This window comes from Hippoglossus stenolepis, chromosome 18, assembly GCF_022539355.2.
Source record: "Hippoglossus stenolepis isolate QCI-W04-F060 chromosome 18, HSTE1.2, whole genome shotgun sequence".
Lineage (NCBI taxonomy): Eukaryota > Metazoa > Chordata > Actinopteri > Pleuronectiformes > Pleuronectidae > Hippoglossus > Hippoglossus stenolepis.
This window is the reverse complement of record NC_061500.1, coordinates 7880308-7900840: the sequence shown is the minus strand read 5'-3', so window position 1 is coordinate 7900840 and position 20533 is coordinate 7880308. Positions and strand designations below refer to the sequence as shown.

The 20533-nt window shown below is 38.8% G+C and overlaps 2 protein-coding genes across 2 annotated transcripts; one reads left to right on the top strand and one right to left on the bottom strand.

Annotated features, from left to right (window-relative positions):
• Window positions 1–1411: 1411 nt before the first annotated feature.
• LOC118125389 (CD276 antigen-like) lies at window positions 1412–9339 on the bottom strand. Its single transcript, XM_035183895.2, has 10 exons — window positions 9301–9339; window positions 8277–8337; window positions 7919–8175; window positions 6913–7009; window positions 6359–6625; window positions 5177–5287; window positions 3404–3472; window positions 2917–2964; window positions 2447–2570; window positions 1412–2325 (listed from the first exon to the last, which is right to left on the bottom strand). The coding sequence occupies exons 1-10, from the start codon at window positions 9325–9327 to the stop codon at window positions 1860–1862; spliced, it is 1527 nt and encodes a 508-aa protein (XP_035039786.2). The 5' UTR covers window positions 9328–9339; the 3' UTR covers window positions 1412–1859.
• Window positions 9340–12650: 3311 nt separating this feature from the next.
• Window positions 12651–20470, top strand: plgrkt (plasminogen receptor, C-terminal lysine transmembrane protein). Its single transcript, XM_035184279.2, is given in 6 exon segments — window positions 12651–12717; window positions 13213–13313; window positions 18726–18856; window positions 19123–19232; window positions 19635–19732; window positions 19735–20470. Coding segments are annotated over 5 exon segments (543 nt in total). The 5' UTR covers window positions 12651–12717; window positions 13213–13232; the 3' UTR covers window positions 19858–20470.
• The last annotated feature ends 63 nt before the right edge of the window (window positions 20471–20533 follow it).

The following is a 20533-nucleotide window of genomic DNA, read 5'->3' as shown; positions in this document are numbered from 1 at the left end:
AGAAATGTTTTTTTGTTTAGATATAATTTCCTTAGGGAACACTTGTAGAAACATTTTCCAGCTTCTGTCTCCAGCGGCACACTGAGCACATCATTAAAGGGAGGATGGCACCATCTAGTGAAATTATGAAACCACACATTTTCCTCTTGGAATAGAAATCTTGTAGAAATGAATGGTAATACTTGTTTTTTTTAAAAAGCAGCTTACAGTTAGACCTCATGGTTGGGGAAACACTTTTTTGACAGGCTTCTCGTCAAACATCATAAACCACTTGTTTTTGTTTGTTCCGGTATATTTGTGTTTTCCAAAATGTTGCAATATGTTTGGTGTTTCCCTTGATTCTGGCTTTTCGCAGTAATTCTTCTTAACAGTTGTTTTTTACAGAAATTTTACTGAAATGAACAAAGCAGTCATTTGTGATGGCTGTCAAAACATTTTCACTGAAAAAAGCTTCCTACTACTGTGAATAGAAACAAAGTGAATGACGGGGGGGACTTGAATAGGAAAGTTTTAGGCCATAAAACCTGAACAATTAGCTGGAAGATGCTAAAATGAACTGTAGAGCTAAGAGGAAGAGTTGGATGATAATTTTAAGATCAAAAAACCTTCCATTACTTGTAATTCTTTGACCGTGTGCTATCATAAAAATGTGCATGATATATATATATATATACAAGTGCAGCTTTAAGCAGCATTTGCGGCTTATCTTTTGGGGGTCGTGGGGTCGGCTGGAGTCGATCCCACCTGACGTTGGTTATACCCCGGGGACGTTCAGGGGATTTTGAGGAGTGAGAGAAGGGGAGTGGAGCTCACATGGGGTCAGCTACAGAGATAAATCACACAGACATTTTGAAGTTTCCTCTCTCCCCATGTGTGAAGGTTGATTTCACAGTTGTTGACACACAGCAGAATAGGATGCTGACCAAAAGAAAAAACGACTGATTCATGAATTTGTTCGCATTTAAGAGAATTACCAGAAAATAAAGAACAAACAGAAATAAAATCCAATGTTACTGGCATCAGCAGTCTCATGCCAGGAACACTGAGTCATTTCCCTTTTACTCTAACAGCTAATAGAAACTGTTGCTGCTTTGATTGCAGTAACTGACCCTAATCTCTTTCTCCTGCTCTGACACAGAACAGAAATTGAAACAACTTTTGCAAACTATCACATCTAATGGAGCCTGAGTTTAAAGTATAGCTGAAATCACTACCAGGGGTTTCATGACTGGTGCAAACTGTAAAGGGATAAAACTGGAATTATCACCCTTCAGTTGTAAGCCTCCACCAATAAGTGCAGTTTCAGTTCAAATACATTTGTTTTCCAGGCACATATGGGGTCACTGTGACCTTTGACCTCTGACCACTGAAATCTGATAAAGGCAGACTTGAGATATGTTCAAGAGGCCAAAAACTCTGATCTGCTCATTCTTCAGTCCAAGTACATGTTTTTGTCAGATGTAATGAAATTCTCGATGGTTGTCCCTGATATATTACTTTCACAAGAACATGAGGTCCCCATGACCTTGTACTTTGACCTTTGACCGCTAAAATCGAATCAGTTCATCTGGGAGTTCAAGTCGACGTTCCTGAGATGTTGCGTTCACAAGCTGAGACATAATAAAAGATGTAGCTACTTTCGTTTTTTATAAACTTTTATAAACTTTATAAAAAAAGTTGACATGTAACAAAACATAGAACACAAAATGTAAATTAATTACATTTCCTATGTAAACGGAATAATACTTTAAATTTACATTTTGCAGCATTTGGGCTTTTAAAAAATTGGACGAGACAACAACTTCTTGAATATAAAAAGAATAAAAACGTAACAAGTGCATTGTTGTCATAAATCAGTATCACACAGTTTGTGTCTCGAGCCTCAGGATCCCTCCTGTTCCACATGTCGCTTTGAGCGTTGGGCAGTTGGCAGGAGAGGCCATGACCAGCACCCTGCATCCCCCCCTCTCAGTCAGGAACCTCTTTAAGGACTCATCAAAAGTTCTGCATCCTTCTCTGTACCCGTCCAACAACAGCAGAGCCTCGCTGCTCCTGGTTAACACTGTCCTCAGCTCGTCCTCTGTCGTGTTTATCAGCGAGCGTTGAGACAATACTTCCTGGAACAGTTCGCCCTCCACTGCACTGCAGTCGACGTAAACGAGAAGTCGGAGGGTGCTGAGATCGATGAGGTTTGTCCGTCCCTCGGTCCAAGAAGAGACCAGGATCTGGGCTAGGGTCGTCTTCCCGCTCCCTGGAGGTCCCTCGAGGAAAAGTGTCTCTCCAGCTTCTGGGAGCACAGCTTGAAGTTGTATGGCCTTGCCCTCACTGAAAAAACAAAACAAGAAAATGTATAAACTACAGGCCTGAAAAAATCACAGAATACAGACTTTAGCTTTGAATGTCTTGCTCCCTATGTTCCGTTCTGAAATGACAATTTGTGACTCACTTGTTTTGGAGCCTGCGAGGTAACTCCTCCACGGTGAGAACGTCCCACGAGCGTCTCGACTCTTTACTGAAGGAGTCGGAATAATGCTCTTTCAGAAACTCCCCCAGATTTTCCTCCATGCCACCTACACACAACACAACACACTTGATAATGATCCTATCAACACTTTTGATTAAGACCAATGAAATGAACATTGACGTGAGGTAATTGGCTGATATCTTTGTAATAAAGGATGATTGTTAATCGTCTCCAGTCTTTTTTAAAGGGTTGTTCAAAACTGTCCATATGTTGATGTCGGTATCTCAAGTGTTAAACATCTGAGCTCAGTCTTACACTAATCCTTTTTTGACTGGTATTGCTAAACAGATAATTAATAAAGAAAACACAGAAACCTATAAGATGTTATTTAATTATAATCATTTATACTGAAAATCATAAATCATGTTATAAATACTCTTAGAGTCACTTACATTTTAAAATAGTTCTCTCCTCCTCGTTTTCTGTATGTATTTGTAGACCTGATGGAGAGAAAAGTGTTGTTAGAACACACAGAACATTCACATAATGTATTTTAACTTTATGTAATTTACTTTATTAAATAACTTATTTCATATATAACGTGTATATAGACGGGTGCGTAGGAGAATCATTTTTTAATAGCTTTGTTTCAGTCTATCAAACCTCATCAAGCTTTTATAATGTACAGGGTGAAATGAATCACCACGGAGACAGTACAGGATGATCTCAGCCTTCTGAACGCAACACAAAACTATCTGTTGCAGAAAATCTTTCGTGTTCACAGTTTCCACCTCTCACAACCTGAGGCTGTATATGCTACCCTCAGCTCTGTCTTTGTAAAGGGAGCACTGAGCTACTGAGTCATCGTAAGGTAATGCTGACAGTGAGCAACAGATGAGACTCAACAGTACAAATAAAAAGAGCTGTGTTCAGACTTACAGGTGGCAGAAGGACAATATCGACCCAGATCAACACCCAGAAGGTTCCTGGCACTCAGAGCGCTGGATCCTACACAAAACACATTTCTTTTAATACAGGTACAGAGTGTGTGTGTTTGTTTAGAGCAGTGACAGAGGGGAAGTCATTATCTGTACATGTTTGTTTTAGCCCTGTATGTGGTTTCAGTTAATCATTTAAATCAGCTTCATTAAAATGCGACACAATTGTGTGTGGAGAAGTGATTAACATGAACTCATCTCTCTTCATGTTTGACAGAATGCTGAGCTCATGTATCCTCTCTATGTCATGACCTGTCCCTTCTGTGACTCGACACGTGGACTGCGAGTTATAACCTGTTTTGTTTTGGGAAAATCACCTTCAACATGTGGTTCTACTTCTTGCTCCGACGTGTTTTCCACCTTTGTGATTACCTTATACTGTTTTCCATCATGTTTTGAATCTGCCTGCCTGTCTGGACCATCTGAGTCTCTTAGTAAAATATCTGTCTCTACCTGCCTTGGGTGGGCATCTGGGTCTTATGCTGTTATGATGATATAATAAAGAACGATTGTAATGTTTGAATATTTGGTATATTTTAGTACCGATACAACATTCTTGCCTGTGAGTCCATGTGCTATACTTATTTCCTTTTTTTAAGGTTCACTCTTTCACAAGTTTCTATTTTCCCACACATTTCCCGACAAGTAATTGAGGGAAGTCGTCTTGTTATCGTGTTCATACATTCATACAAATATAGAAACGTGTGATTAAGTCTTCTGTAGAAACGATGGAGGTGTTTGTTTGGGGATTACACAAACGTGCAACACTTAAAAACCAGCCATGCATTTACAAATAACCCTGAATTCCCCTGACACACACACACACGTACACACACTAATAACGGGATGTTTCTGTAGTTTTTTTGGTTGTGACACATGTCAGTTCCAAAAGAACAAAGTCATGTGCTGATAAAATTCCCTCGAAAGGAAGATGACAGAGCTTTACGGTACCTGTTCTGTAAACATGTCACAACACTTCCTCTTTTCAGTAGGAGAATGGTGTAGGTCAACTTTAATCTCAGTAAATATCAGAGCTCACGTGGACTTTACTGTGACGGTTACATTTTTAATGCTGAGTAACGAATCCAGTGATAGTGTAAGTTAAGGTGAAACTAAAGATACGTTTCCAGATCAGGTTTGACAATTAAGTTCTTTTGTTAAAGTTGTTCTCTTAAAAGTTTTTCTCTGTTTCAACTCACTGCAGTATTCTCACTTTTCTTTTCTTTTTTAAACTAAACCATTGTTAAAAACAAACCAGTGTGAACACCTACAATGAGGAAATAATAAAGTTAAGAGCTGGTACGTCCCCAAATAACTGGATTCTACACCTTCCTTTCCTAAAAATAGTTTGAGTGTCAACATGCCCATCATAACCACAGCCTGTTTATTATAAATTTAATAATCTTTTGCAGTTGTATCTGTTAGTTTCTGTTGTTGTGTTACTTCCACTGTGGCCGATGTGCGTTAATGTTCTGCAGGATTTATCGCTTGTATTGCCTTGTACTGCCATTTGTCACTGTGTCACTTTAACATTTCACTGCAGCTGTTTTGAGTTATGATGCATTGCTGTGCCGAGTGTGCACGTGCCAGTGGACAAGACCATTTTTATTCTGATTTAGATTTTCAATATTTTTCTCCTTTCTGCACCTGCGGTCTCTGTGTTGTTGACTTTAACGCTTGTGCTGTACACATGAAGAACAGAATGAATCGTTACCTTTTCGTCGTCTGTAGATGAGCACCGCAACGATGATCACGGCCATTACGGCTCCAATGCTCAATATGATGTAGAGAGCCTCGTTTTTTATCTGTGGAATAGGTATTTCATCTGTGGAAAGAGGGACAGAGTCAGGACAAGTGTTGGCATACAGTCATTTACACCCATGCTTTTAAGATGTTAGGCCCATAGACTGCATATAAAGATGGACGACACTTCCCCACTTCCTCCCGTTATCCAGAAATAAAGCCAAAATATCTACGGTAATAATGCTCATAAACATAGTGTAAAAACTTAACACTTAAACATTTATCAGTGTGATTAAAACTACCTAAAATGAGAAAACATCTTTGAGAAAAGTTTGGTCCATGTCCCATCCACTAACATGGAGGAGGTGGGGTTTATGACCTACACTGCAGATGACGATCGAGACGCCTTGCCTTCACTTGTGGGGAGCTGTCATGTCTGTCTGATTTACAGTCTATGGTTTGGCTACAGTGGAAATCACCAAACATACCAAAGACCAACACGACAAACTTCCTCCTATCTCAAATAAATGCAGCTGTTAAAGTTTCTCATGCTTTGCGGAATTGTTGTTTGGATTAGTATTGCTAAACCTTGGTCTTTTCACTTTGGTCCATTTCCCTTTATTCATCAAAAAATTAACAAACAGCTCTTATTTGATTTCAGGTGCAGTAACCGCTGAGAATAATATATTCATTTAAAATACTGACGTGCAGCAGCCAATAGAGCAAAAATAAGCATTGGCACAAACAGGAAAAGCCTTGATGTCACACGGCCCCACACATGAAAATACCTCTTGCGTCAGACCTCAAACACCACCTACAGCTTCACTGCTCATACAGGAATCTATACTGTCAGATGTCTCTATCTCAGAGAAGTTATGTAGACCATGGAAACTGATGATGTATTTCCTATGCACACCCACAACTTCTAGCTTATCACACATCAAACTGGGACAGTTTTATTTTATTTGTAGAAAATGGCCGGGACGTTGACGCGTTGGCTTGCATGAAACCCCAAAAACTCCAAATAACAACACAGAATGCAGAATTCAACTGATTCTTTTTTTCTTTTTTAGATTTTGTTTGAGCAGCAAACAGGGACTGAGGAGAAAAGGGGGGTTATATGTCTTCATAGAAAGGCTCAAAGGAAACGTACCTGGAACTCGAAATGTTGCGACGCGGCCGTCATTTGTAAAGTTGCATGTGTAGTTGTTTTTGTCCCGTGCGCTGACACGTATCTGACTGGTGACTTTAAACAGCTGGTTTGCTGTTGGTACAGTGGTGGTGTTGGGTCTGAGTTCCTTCAGGCGTCCATCCTGCCACACAACAGACGACTCGGGGTATCCCTCTGATTGACAGGTCAACAGCACGTGATGCCCCTCTGCGGTCTTCTCTATGCGTTTAGTCACTGATTTATAAGGTGCTGGAGGAGAAGTGCAGAATAAATACAAGAAGAGAAATTAGAACCAGAGCAGATGATGATACGATCTTGCATAATGTTGATGGGAAGAGGCAGATCTTGAGGCATGTTTAAATAAGCCAAACAGACACTCGCTTGTAGGTTTCATTTTCAGAATGATTGAGATTCTTCACTTCCCAGAAATGTCAGAACACAGATCATTGCCAAAGAGCCTTCGCAGAACTAAGCCCCCGAAGACTTTACTTTACCAAAGTTACTGTTGCACTGTCACAGATGTGGTGTGTACATACCTACAACGGACAGAGTTATTGTTTTATAGTCGGCTCCTTTTGCCGTCGCCACCAAACACTGATACGTCCCAGAGTCGTTGATCCGGAGATTGGAGAGCTGTAAAGTGAGCAAAGAAGAACATTCCTGAATTATCCTCACAAGTGACACGTTAAAGTCACATACACGAACGGTTTGAATTCTGTGTTCCATGTTTTAAATATCAACAACTTTCTGAACACTTCATTAATTGAACTTTCATCGACGTAATAACATACTTTTTATGTATCTGCGAAGATTCTTATTCTCATTCATCCATTCTTTAAGAAAAGCAAGTAAGTCCAGTATCTTATGGACACATGTAGAACTCTTAAACTTTTGACAACTGCATTTATTTGAGTTCTTCACCAGAAAGAGGAAGTTTATGATGATTATCTCTGGTAAATTTGGTGATTTCCATAGTGGCCAAACCATAGACTCTAAATAAAGATGGACGACATGACCGCTCCAGAAAAGTGAGGCCAAAGCAGCTCCTAAACCCCACCTCCTCCAAGTTAACAGATGGTACATGGACCAAACTAAAAAGTCAAAGTACATGTTGGATAAATTTATCTCAAAGATGGTTTCTGTGATTGTAAGTAGTTCAAGGGCTCATTTTTCTGGAAACTTTATCCACATGTGAGACTGACTAGTGATTGGTCCTGTGTGTGTGTATCGAAGAGAAGCGTCATCCATCTGTAGAAACAGACGTTGGTACAGTTGCTGAAAATACCAAATTATGGGTTGGTAAAGTGAGAGAGGCACCAAATCTTAACAACTGAAAGATGGTGATACCGCAGATATTATTTCCTGGATAAATATGAGACTTTTTCAACTGTCAGCTGTCTGGCCCCTCCGCACGACAAGGGAGAAAGTTGACCCTCACATGAGTCATTCCCAACAGGATGAAAAGGAGACGGCTCATGTTTTATGTCACTTGGGAACATTTTACAGGAAATAACCTGCAACAAATGTTATATGAGAAATCACCTTTAGTTTGGCCCAGCCATTTCTCAGCTGCTCTGTCAGGAGTTTTACTCTGCCCTGATACTCCGGAGTTGCGGACTTCTCCACGCCATTATTCATCCGGTACACCTCCCGGACATCGCCACTTTTGATCCAGTGCCAGGTCACCCTCAGCTCTGGGTCAGGATTTGACAGTTTAGGCTGAAACCTGCAGCCCATCACCACGTCTCTTCCGAGCTCCGACTTGTACGTGTTTCGATCCGCCTCAACAGTGAACAGGTCTGCACGGAGATAATCCAAAGGTTCATGTAGAGTTTAGGTTGAACAAGTCTCATGTAGATTCAATTTGTGCTTTTAATTACATTTCAGTTGTTGTACACACCTGAGAGCGATGGCTGAAACAAGACTTGCAAAATTACAAACAGGGCCCAGTCCATTGAGAGCTAAGGGAAACACACAAAGGGATTTTTTTCAGATGCTGACTCATTTAACCACGTTTGACCTCATGTTATTTACAACATGAGTCATTTTACTGGAGAAGACGCGATGTGGGTTTAATCACTTTGCTATTAACCCTGAACAACCATGAGGAGCAAAACACATGGTCACATGATTATGAGCCAAAAATTGTTTACCCCTATCTAAGCATGACTCAGCAGCAATACTTCCTTTTTTGGTTTAATCAAGATAAAGAAACAAAAATAGCTCAAGAATGCTGCGGTTTGGCTCTGTGTTCAACCGTCACCTTGTTTACATTAGCATGACTGTTTATGTTTAGTTATTCCTTCAGGACAATGCTCTTCCCATACATACAAGTAAAGCTTTTAATATATCATACACACATTTTGACTTGAGTGAAATGTTGACGTGAAAAGCACAACAGTTTTTATTTTCTGTGCTGTTTTCCTTTCAAATGGAGCCACAACTGTAGACTGTATATAATATAAAGATATATATTCTTCATATACAGTCTATGGCTGCAGCTCGGCACAACTTTGCAAGCATTTGAATGAAGGTAAAGCTGTCACTGACTAAGCTTGGTGACCTGTTTTTCTACTCACTGTAGGTATAATTAAAATAAAAAAGGTTAACTGCATTTCTTTGTGTTTCTTGCACTTAGAGTCCATCCAAATAGTTTGTTCTTATTTGAACCTCAAAGTTAAGTGACATGATCAAACAGGTCGGCAGGGTTGTCTACAGTAATTCTAAACACACACACATGACATATCATAACTAATTCCTCATAAATAAACTTCTACTAGCACCAAATGATTAATAGTGAAAAACAATACAACAATACAATAATAATAAGAAACATGATAATATATAATAAACATATGAAATAAGAACAAATTAAGTTTTAAAGTTGCTGTTGTTTTATATGAGCTCATAAAATGCGTTCTTACCTGCAGTGACAGTAAGTGGTATTTCATGTGGTGTTTCCTTCTTCCTGTAGCTGTGAATGATTCGAGCTGCTGCATGAGCTTTTTATATGAAGGAGTTTCCTCTGCCGTTTAACACACCCACTCACAAACAGAGGCTCCTACTCTCAAAACTGATCTTTCAATAATCTGACATAATCTATTGATGGGAAACATTAAAAAGATGCCTGGCAGCTAATGATTGTTCTAAAGGAAGTAAAGAAGTTTCATGACTGTAAAGAAAGAGGCACTGTTATTTCATAATGCAACTGAACAAACCCTGGAAATAACAGCTGGAACTCTATGAGACTATCTACCAATCCATCTATCTATCTATCTATCTATCTATCTATCTATCTATCTATCTATCTATCTATCTATCTATCTATCTATACAACTACCTATACATATATATCTATCTATCTATCTTTCTATCTATCTATCTATCTATCTATCTATCTATCTATCTATCTATCTATCTATCTATCCACATATAGAGAGGTGCAAGAGAGAGAGAGAGAGAGAGAGAGAGAGAGAGAGAGAGAGAGAGAGAGAGAGAGAGAGAGAGAGAGAGAGAGAGAGAGAGAGAGAGAGAGAGAGAGAGAGAGAGAGAGAGAGAGAGAGAGAGAGAGAGAGCAAGAGAGAGAGAGAGACAGAGAGAGAGAGAAAGAGAAAGACCGTCAGTTTTAGAAACTGCCTGACTCAGTCTCTGTGATCAGTTCTGTATTGTGTATGATATGTCATAAATTCAGTTTAGTTTTACATCAGCAGTTCACGTTTCACTGTGTCTGACAGTTTACAGCGTCATGTAAGGGTAATACTGTGGTTTACACTTCAGTGAGAGTTATTTCTGTCAGGTGATGACATGTTGCCTTTACTGTAACTGCTTTGGTAAAACCCATTAAAACCTAATTTGATGGAATCACAGCAGCAGCAACTAAGTATTCAGGTTTGCATTATCATCAAAATCTGCTTGAGGAATCAAAAGTGAAAGTATTTCTTATCCAGCAACATGGCCCATAACAGATATTTAATAACAAACATACATAGTTTGCCAGTTTAATATAAAGAAATCCATCATATCTTACAAGTTGATCTCATGGTTTTTGTTTAAAAACCTAACCTGCAAAGTAAATCACAGAAAAAAGTATCTCATGAAACTTTCACAGGTTCTTTCAGATCCATCTCACTGTCTTCATCAGCAAAAAATGTTGATGATTTTCATCCAGGCTTTTGAAGACCATGAGATATACTTAAAGAAAAACATAAAATCAAGATAGAACATTTTTCTCTACACACTACAACAGAAACAGATTTTAGGCCATGGCACTATTTATATGTAAATGTGCTTTATAGACGGCACCCATAAAAACACACAACATGGATATTGACACACAAAAAGTCAACACACGTCATTTGGGAAACCTGGAAATTTGACACAGCACATCACAGACAGAAGTTTTACATATAATTTCCATCATAAATTCCCAGAGTTAATACGCAGATTAAGTGGTTGGACCAGAGATCTGACAGAGTCACGTTATCCGGTTCACTGTGTGACTCTGTCAGGGATTTCCACCTTTTACTTACTGGTGCTCACATTTCATGTCAGTTCTTTTTTCTAATATGGGAACATGACTGAGCTTAATGTTGTTGCTGTTGGAGTTTATTTAGGTTTTGTTTTGTAGTGCTCAGTGTGTTTTGGAAACCCCTCCAGGGCTGTCTTGCTGCTGTAACGTTGCAAATGTCCGCACTGTGGAACTAATAAAGGATTATCTTATCTTAATGTGTTCACTTACTTTGATGTAACCAAAGTTAGTTTAAGATGAACATTTAAAAAACATTTTTACTCTGCAAAGTTACTTCAGATATAATCAGAGGAGAGAAAATTGTAGCAGTGAAGTAAATTTATATCTAATTTATTTTATGTATATATTGCTGGCTGTGTAGATAAGTGATATTTTAATAACATAACATAAGGATTCTAGAACAACTTTTTTGGGGGGTTAGCATCAGTCCACTTTTAGTTCTGACACGATCAGACAAAGTGAAAATGCATTCGATGTGACAACGTCATGCTTTAATCAGCCACATCAAACCAAGCTCTCATTTTTCTGGCAAGTCATTACTGATCATTTTCATCACTATTGTGAAATCTCATTCGTCCTGATCAGATCACACCTGGTTTTCCAAGAGTATCAGATGTTCCCTGGAAGGGTTTCCAAAACACACTGAGCATGACAAGTTCGTTAGAAAATACTAAAACAAAACCTAAATAAACTCAGCCAACAACAACAATAAGCTGAGACGTGCCGCTGTCATGTTCCCATATTGGAAAAAAGCCATGAACTGACATGAAATGTGAGCGCCAGTAAGTAAAAGGTGGAAATCCCTGACAGAGTCACACAGTGAACCGGATAACGTGACTCTGTCAGATCTCCAACCAACCAACCACTTAATCTGCGTATTAACTCTGGGAATTTATGACGGAAATTATATGTAAAACTTCTGTCTGTGATGTGCTGTGTCAAATTTCCAGGTTTCCCAAATGACGTGTGTTGACTTGTTGTGTGTCAATATCCATGTTGTGTGTTTTTATGGCTGCCGTCTATAAAGCACTTTTACATAGAAATTGTGACATGGCCTAAAATCAGTTTCTGTTGTAGCGTGTAGAGAAAAATGTAATAATAGTTAAACCTAAAGTAAAGGTTAAACACTAATATGAGTACATTTGTAAACCAGTGCATACATAGGCAGTAACTCAATTATTTTTTTTAAGAACAAAGTTAGATTTCAGCATCATTTCAACAATTCAATTCCAATTCTTCTTTCCTATGTGATTCCTGTTATTAACTCATTGAATTTACAATCTTTGATTTCTAAAACAACACAATGACCAACAGCGGGAGCCGTTTCTAAACTTACAGCATCCAGCCTGGAACCACAGTCACTGCACCTCTGTAACACATCTGTAACACAATGTGTGGTGGAGTGTGTAATTCTGCAATCCTAGTTTTTCATTCACTCAGAGCAAAGGCCTGCTCGTGGTTTTGTGAACTTCTTACATGAAACTCTCTCACAGTTTTCATAGATTGGACCTGCACACATTATTGTAACATGGTTCAATAATGTATTTGTTTATGTTTATTAATTTATTATCCTGTATTTATCATTTGTCAGATTAATGTGAACGCACAGCACGTTTTAACCTGTGCAATAAAATTCTATTCCATGACTATGATGTTAATAAAATGCTAGTTTGGACATTTCTAAATCTTCCTTCTTGTCTAGCATTACAAGTGCATCTTTTTTGTTTTATTTTTGAAAGTCGGACCGGAAGCACAGTCCTTGCCTCTTCCGGTTGGAGGCTGGTGACATTGACAGAGGAGAGAAGTCCAGGAAGTGAGTTGTGTTTTAATGGCGGGTTACTTTCTCTGGTTTTAATAAAGACATGCCCGTTCAACTCCTCGTTAGCCACGTAGCTCTGTGACCAGCAACATTAGCTTAGCATCTCCGGAGTGTAGCAGGTATGTGAAGCTTTTATTTTCGGCCATTAGGAGCCACGATTCAAACCGAGCAGGGTTCACACCAGGTGACGCACGAGCAGCTGTTGTGGTGACACACATTAGCACGTGTCGTTGGCTAAAACTACAAAACTACAAAACCGTGCGTTAATGTCTGTTGTTAGCAGCTAGCATGTCAAAGCTAACTGTGTGTGTGTGTGTGTTTGACAGTGTTAGCATGTTGGTATCAGATCAAGTTCAGACTGGTTAACCAACACCAATGCCTGTGTAAGGTGTGTTTTTGTTTGTGTGTGTGTGTGTGTGTGTGTCTGTGTGTGTGTCTGTGTGTCCCATGTTGTCACTGCAGCATCACTGTGCCTCCTTGTGTCCTCAGGTGAACAGGAACAGGCCATCATGGGGTTTCTTCTGTCCAAATCCATGGATGCCAACTTCAAAAAGCAGCAAGAATTCATGCTCCACAATGGACGGCTGCAGGTGAGTGAGGGTCCGAAAACAAGGTTGTTTCCTTGCTTGTCATTTAACATCCATGCACCTGCAGCCCTGTGGTGAATGTGGTGGACGACTGGAGTGAGGGCTGCTTCTCCTTTCTTTTAGAACACAGGACAAGACTGTCAATGTTCGTGTGATGTTACGTGTGTCCTTCGCGATTTAACTCACTTCTCATACATACTGTATTTTTATGTTATTTATTATAATGCTTGGCAGTAAAATAATATCGTTTTCATCTATATCAACATAACAAAAGTAGAAGTAGATTTGTCATTGTGCAGCACAGTGAGGTGGTGAAGCACCGTCTACCTCTGATTTGTAAACGCGTTTGAGTGGGTTGAAAATAATAATGTGACATTTATCATGATAATTAACAATACTGACTGATGAGAACATTTTTATCTCGATGTAATATTGACCATGTTTTCCTGAATCTGTAAAGCAGCCTCGGGAAAGATGCTTTTAAGATGAATTATTATTGTTATAATGTAATGTAGAAATAACATCTGTTCACCACTGTAAATATAGAAAAACTGGCAAACCCAACAGTATCGGTGAACCCTATCAGATCTCTTTGATACTCTTTCCATCTATCGTTTATTTCTATCTATCGTTTCTTTCTATCTTTTGTTTGTTTCTTTGTTTCTTTCTCTACATATTGGTGAATTGTAGCAATTGTGTTTTTTTGTATTGTTTTTTTCCTGTTCCTTTTTATAAAGAACAATTTGCTGTGATTTATGTTCGCCTGCGAGCGGCTGAGCAGCAGGTGGGATGTGAGTGTCATAACACCAATGACATTACCCGACTCACACCCAGGAGGTCTGTTTTGCTGCCTTCCCGTAAATTTTCTGATGCCCTCGCAGCTGTAAATGCGCTAAATGATGACTAATATTATTCAGTGGTGGCAAATGTTTGGCAATTGAGTTTCAGCGTGCCCTCATTCGGATCAGGACAATGAGTCACCTGTGAATATTGGATTTGTTTAAGCATTGCTGTAGTGGGTTAACATAGTACATATACTTTTATATTTATTATACGTATTCATTCAGCATTCATATTCGAGCACAAATGAATGAGATATTTCTTCTAGCTGTTATATTGGTAACTTGTAAATTAATTCATGCTTTTAACCTCTCAGACCTTGGTTGAACAAAATATACATGGAAAACGTCAGATGTTATGTTACTGCCTTTTATCAGAAAATTATTATTCTGCCTTATTCCACATTCAACATTTGAATTGTGTTTTGACATTAGCAAATTGAATGAGTAAGATGGACACCAGCAATTTTAAAATATATATAAAGCATCACTGTTGCCTCCCCCTGCATTAAGATGTCAAAGGTAATTGCTTCCCAGTGTTATCAAGTCACATCAGTCATCGCTAATTGATTCTGGCCACACTCTGGTCTTGTGGATTCTTAAGTCAAAGTCATTGGTCATTGTGTTTGAGTCACAGGTCCATCTTAAACATCACCTTAAGATTCACTGGCTCTGTGTCCGCTCGCCTGACGCATGTCTTGAGCACAAATGGTCGATCTGAAATGACGTAGATGATGTTTTTGTTCATTTAACATTTAAAAAAAGGTCTAGATTGATAATAATATGGTTGTGCTTTTTATTCCCAGTCCCTAGACTTAAGTGGGTTTGAGTTTAAAGCAGATCTTCCCACAAGATATTTAAAGTGGTTTAACCAAATCCCAAAATAAATAGAAGCTTTGTTTGTTTAGCCATTTTTAAAAACTAGCTAATCCAGAAAAAGGGAATAAAATTAACGAAGTGAGTAGGATAATGAAATATAACTGGTTGGAATTATGAAAAAACGCAGAGGTCGAAGGTGAATTTGAACCTTCAACCTCTCTCACACTGGAACACTTCAAGTCAATATTGGAGCCATGTAGGGGAGTGATAATAATTGTAAAACAAATTCTTATTCTAGCCCAAACACGTAGCATGTAGTGGACAAAACAGCTCAGGATCCGATCGAAGTTAAAGGTCATGATCAAAATAGCAAAAGACGAAGGCATAAATCTATATTCTCAGTTTTTAATTTTAAAATCTGTTGTTAAACAGCTATTCCAGAACGGAGGAAAGGACAATACTTCAAATTTTGTTTCGTCTGGGACCAAGAATGGTTCCCTGAGGAACTCCTACAATTGATCAGATATATCATAATAACCGATGAGCAGGCTTTTTGTTGCTTCAACCTTAAAAATGTTTTACATCCACTATTGTTTGTTGAAATGATTTATAAATTATTCAAAAAACAAATATTCAGGTTATATAAGACTTAGACAAATAACACTGTGGCTACAATGTCTGTGTGTGTAATTTGCTGCTCCTCCCTCTCTCTGTCTATAAGGTTTTACGTATTTCAGAATGTGCCTTTAGAAAATGTCAGGGAACTTTCCCACCTTTACATTTCACCTCTGATTTCACTCTGCCACCTTCATAGTGGACTCACAGCGACTAGTGTCTTATGTTTCATTCTTTAGTGACGTCACTGCGTCTTCCAGTCTCCGTCTGACAGTAAATGTGTCATCATCCGCTGCTCATCCAAACTTTCTTCAAAATCTATTGCTCATCCCTTGTTATTTTGACAAGAGACATTACTTTGTGTGCTTTTAAAGTACTCATATGTAAAGGTAACACATTTATAAAGTGTCAGGTTGGTTAAACCTCACCACATACAAATGTTTTCCCTTACACAAAGGTGACTGAAAAGAATTAGATAATACTAGTGACAGTAATTGGGTATTTTCCAGATCAGTCTCTGTCGTCCCCTTCCTGTTTTCTGACCCCGATGAAAGCCAGTGGCTTCACGAGAGGTGAAATCTCACTGTCACCTGTTATTACACATTTCCCACTCTTGAGGACCGTAATGGCTCTGGGAATGGAAATGTAATTTCCCCTTGCTGTCATTGGAATGGGGTCTAATGGAAAGATAATTAAATTCTTGGCTCATGAACAACACCTGCTGTATTTGGTTTCTATTTCAACTTTGTCTAATTTTAATGAGGCGTCCTTGGGTTCTCTATTTGTCACTAATTTCCCTCAGCGGTCACCACAGTGAGAGAACAAATGCTGTTGATTACAGAAGCTGTTCCTGTCATTTCCAGTTCGTTGAAACCTTATTCCACTCAGTCTATGTCTAGTATGTGAAACTCTGACCATGGTGCAGCTTCCTCCCTGCCAGATGAGGGGGGGTTGTAGAAACCTTGGTAACAGCTGTGGATTCCAGAGGGTAGCAGGTTTCATGATGAACCAGAGTTTTAATATGAGTATGAAATGTTTCATTAGGGATTGTGTCTGTACTCTGTAGATGTTCTTTTCCCACCAAGCTTCGTGAAAATCCCATGACTAGTTTTTGCATAATCCCACAGACAAATTAGAATGGCTTTCAAAGAAAGTGTAAAAAAAAAAAACAGGATCCTCTCTAGAATTGAATTGGCTCTTTCTTGCCCCATGTCCCATCCTTCCACCAAGCTTTGTGGGAATGTGTCCAGTTTGTCTAGCTTGCAAGTTCTTGTCTTATATGTGAAGTTGATCTACTTTACCTTCACCTACAAAGCACATGTGCAGACTGTCACGTACACACACATATATATATATATATATACAGCACCTGCCTCAGATATGCTGTATGTTTTGTGCCATTTAGTTTTTGTTCAAATTAAAAAGACTCTGTTGATTATACTCTCCATAATCAGGTTAACAGCATGCTTAAAATCCACATTATATCAAAGGGTTGATTGCATTCATTACTTTATTTAAACTGTGACGTTCATGTCTGAATGTAGTTTAACCCTCCTCCTCTTAATTTGAGGCCTTTTCTCCACATCTGTAACTGACTTCTATTAGAAGCCAAGCACTTAAATTAGCCATCACCCAACGTGATGGTCATTAGTTGCTCACAGCAGGAGAACAAACGATGTCATGTATTAGCCTGTGATGGTATTTGATTCATGCTCTTACATATAATTTTTTGAGATTAGCCCACCTGTGTAGGGATAAGTGACAAATGTGGAATGCAAAACCTTTTTTAGCCCAATTAGAGAGCGATGAATCATCAAGTGTTATTTCAAGTAGTTCAGCAGGGAAACAGGACTTTTGGATGTTTGGCCTGGTCTTTGCCACATTTGCCACAAATCACATTTTCATGGTGGTACAATATCATATTGACTTTGTATGATATCATGAACCGTTTACACCAACTAACTGTTTTTAAATTGTAAAAATATGGCCCATTCATCAATCCAGTCATATAGCTGACTAATTTTCCGTCAACTAAAACCTGTGAAGCGCTGACCAAAGAGTTAACCGATCATACCTGCCAAGATTCATCCGGCTTATCCAGTTAAACCACTTTTAGAACCACAAGTTCATCAGTTTCATCCTTTGTTCAGAATCTTCTTCCCGACAGTTTAGTTCATTTCAGTTTTGTCCCTCGTATCTTTTGAATGATGCACAAAAACAGAACAGGGCGAGAAACCTAATAATAATAATTTTGTAATTCAGTCAGGAATCAGTTTTTATTCATCCATTTCTACAAGTGTTTCATTTTGAAATGTTTACCGTTTTATTTCCTTTACTATAGGAAATAGCCGTTTAAGAGGCAAGTCTCCATTAGTCTGTTCAACAGGCTCCATCTATGTAATGGTGATGGTGAATATGGGCAGAAATCAAAATGCTGTTTGGCCGACATGTTGTAATTTATGTCTCTGACTCATTTAAATGTCACTGGCCTTTTTTTTTCACAATCATTATTGAGTTAGTGTCATATTTCTTTTATGTGGGAAAAAAGACTCATCTTTGACACATTCCCTTTAAGAGAATAAAGGCTTTTTAAATGAGAATGTGACTCAGTCCGCTCAATACGTGTAGGAAGCATGTGTTTGTGTGCACATACATACATACAAGTGTGTGTCCAAGTAACATTTAATTTAAGTAATTTTATAACATTAATACTATTTTTAATACCATCTTCTCCAGCCTTGTGCATATCAGTTGTGACATATCTACTCATGTCTTTCCACAGAAAGACATGAGTAGATCAACACGTTACCTGGAAATTACCTCCACCAGCATGGTCATGTTTTCATTGCTTCCTGTCTCAGCAGGATTACTATGTGACTTGTGAAATTACTTCCACAGAATCTTTGTGTGGGGTGTGATCCGGTCTGGATAAACAGGCGGATCCAGGAATTAAATGTTCTCTGTCTTTAACATGGCGAGATAAGGTGTTGGGAGAGTGAGGAGCTATGAACTCTCCACGAGCCCTTCTTCTTAAGAATTGGGACTGTGATGTGTACAAAGTGGGACATTTTAGCTCTGGAAAAATAAACATTTAACGTCTTCCGTTTCCTTTCTGTTTCCCTTTGTTTGTGTGTGTGTGTAGATGGAGCGTCAGATGCTGTTGCAGAACCAGATGAGGGAGAGGCAGATGGCGATGCAGATTGCTTGGTCCAGAGAGTTTCTGAAATACTTTGGTACTTTCTTCACAGTGGCCACAGTGGGACTGACTGTAGGGTAAGTTTTGTATCTCGTCCCCTCAGAGGTTTTAGTTTTAGGATGATTCAGAGTTTCTAACAGTAATAATCCACAGTGAGGGGCCCACCTGTAAAGTGTGATCCTCACTGAGCTGATTCTTCAGCTTCAGGGTTGAATATGTCAAACTTTGTGGACCAGTGGTGCAGCTCTGTGTTTGTTTAATAAGTGTTAGACACAGCGGTCACATCCATAGGTGGCAATCAACTCAGTCGTCATGGGTCTGACTCACCCGCTCTTTTCCACAGTGCCGTGAAAAGAAGGAGGCCGGCGCTGTTTGCTCCCCTCGTTCCCCTCAGCTTGATAATGGCCTACCAGATGGACAGCGCCTATGGGACGTTAATTTACCGTATGAGAGGTGAGGACACAGTCACCGTCCTTTTTATCATCACAGCCAAAAACAAAGGTTCAATATCACCTCAGAAAAAATAAGCCTCATTCGGTTATCATTAGTAAAAGTAGTATTTAAACATCTGCATCATCTTCACTGACCAGCTGTTTGTTTTTCTTATTTTCTTTTCAATGTTGTCTTATTTATTGGTACCAACAACATAAATATATATATATATATATACTACATATACTAACAATATATCACATCTACATCTCTTTTTAAAGGCAGAAACCCAATAATTATAATTAATAAGTTGACGCTTTAATCGATCATCTGGATATTTGTGATCGAACAGAAAAACGACTGTGCGTGCAGGTGAAGAACGACTGGTTCCACATCGTAACGTGTTTGTTCTTCTGCCTTCAGGGGAGGCTGAGAGTATCATGGCGTCTGAACGTGACCGTCTGGACTTGCCTCAGGGGACTCCGACTTTCGACAGCATAGAGAAGGCCCGCCGCGCTAAGAGCAACCTCACCTCCCTCTTGGAGAGATGATGTGTTGGTTGTTTGAGAGAAAATCAGAGTCGTCCTGTCGGTGCATTCACCAGAGCTGCTTTTCCATAGGTATGAAAAAACAAACTATTCAATAGCAGCCGCCTTTTTTTTTTTTAATAGTTATCAAGTCCTTGTTTTTACACAAAAGCTTCGTCAAGGCTCTCACGTCAAATGAGTGTTATATTCTGTAAATGAATATAAAAGTCTTATCATTTATTTATTATCAGCTTCGGTTTCTTCAAACATCTATTTTCATATATACAGTGATTTTTCTTCTAAAGCTGCATGAAGTCATTTCTCACCACTAGGGGGCAGAAAGTCTCCAAAATTCAAACTCGCTCAAGAAACTGCTCCACTCAAACAGTCGTGACAATGTTGATGTAAAAAATGATTTAACGTAGCTTTGATCGTGAGGACGAAGCAGACGTTTGTCCCGACAAGAGGACAGATTTTAATTACTCCAAATGATACTGATGAAAATCTGTCATAATAATTAAAAGACCAGTTAATTTGCCAAAGTTGAATTTGAGTGTTAAGAGTTTTATATGAAAGCTTTATTTAACCATGGTGCTCCTGTATCGTCTATTTGTATCATCATGGAAACATTACATGGATGTAAAATATTACACGGTGCTGATATTCATGCATTATCTATTAAAAATAGAAAACACATTTGTAAAAACGAATGAATAAAAAAATGTAAGACAAGTTGTTTCTTTGATGCAAAATGCAAAGCCACTCTCTTCCCCCCTGTTAGAATCACAGTGTGAA

Bases quoted from the DNA above. Each gene is read 5' to 3' on its own strand.
- LOC118125389 (XM_035183895.2), bottom strand. From the start codon at position 9,327: ATGAAATACCACTTACTGTCACTGCAG. The intron at 3,473-5,176 runs GTAACGATTCAT...TGTTTTGTGTAG, and splicing joins CATCTACAGACGACGAAAAG to GATCCAGCGCTCTGAGTGCC. The intron at 2,965-3,403 runs GTAAGTCTGAAC...TCTCTCCATCAG, and splicing joins ATATTGTCCTTCTGCCACCT to GTCTACAAATACATACAGAA.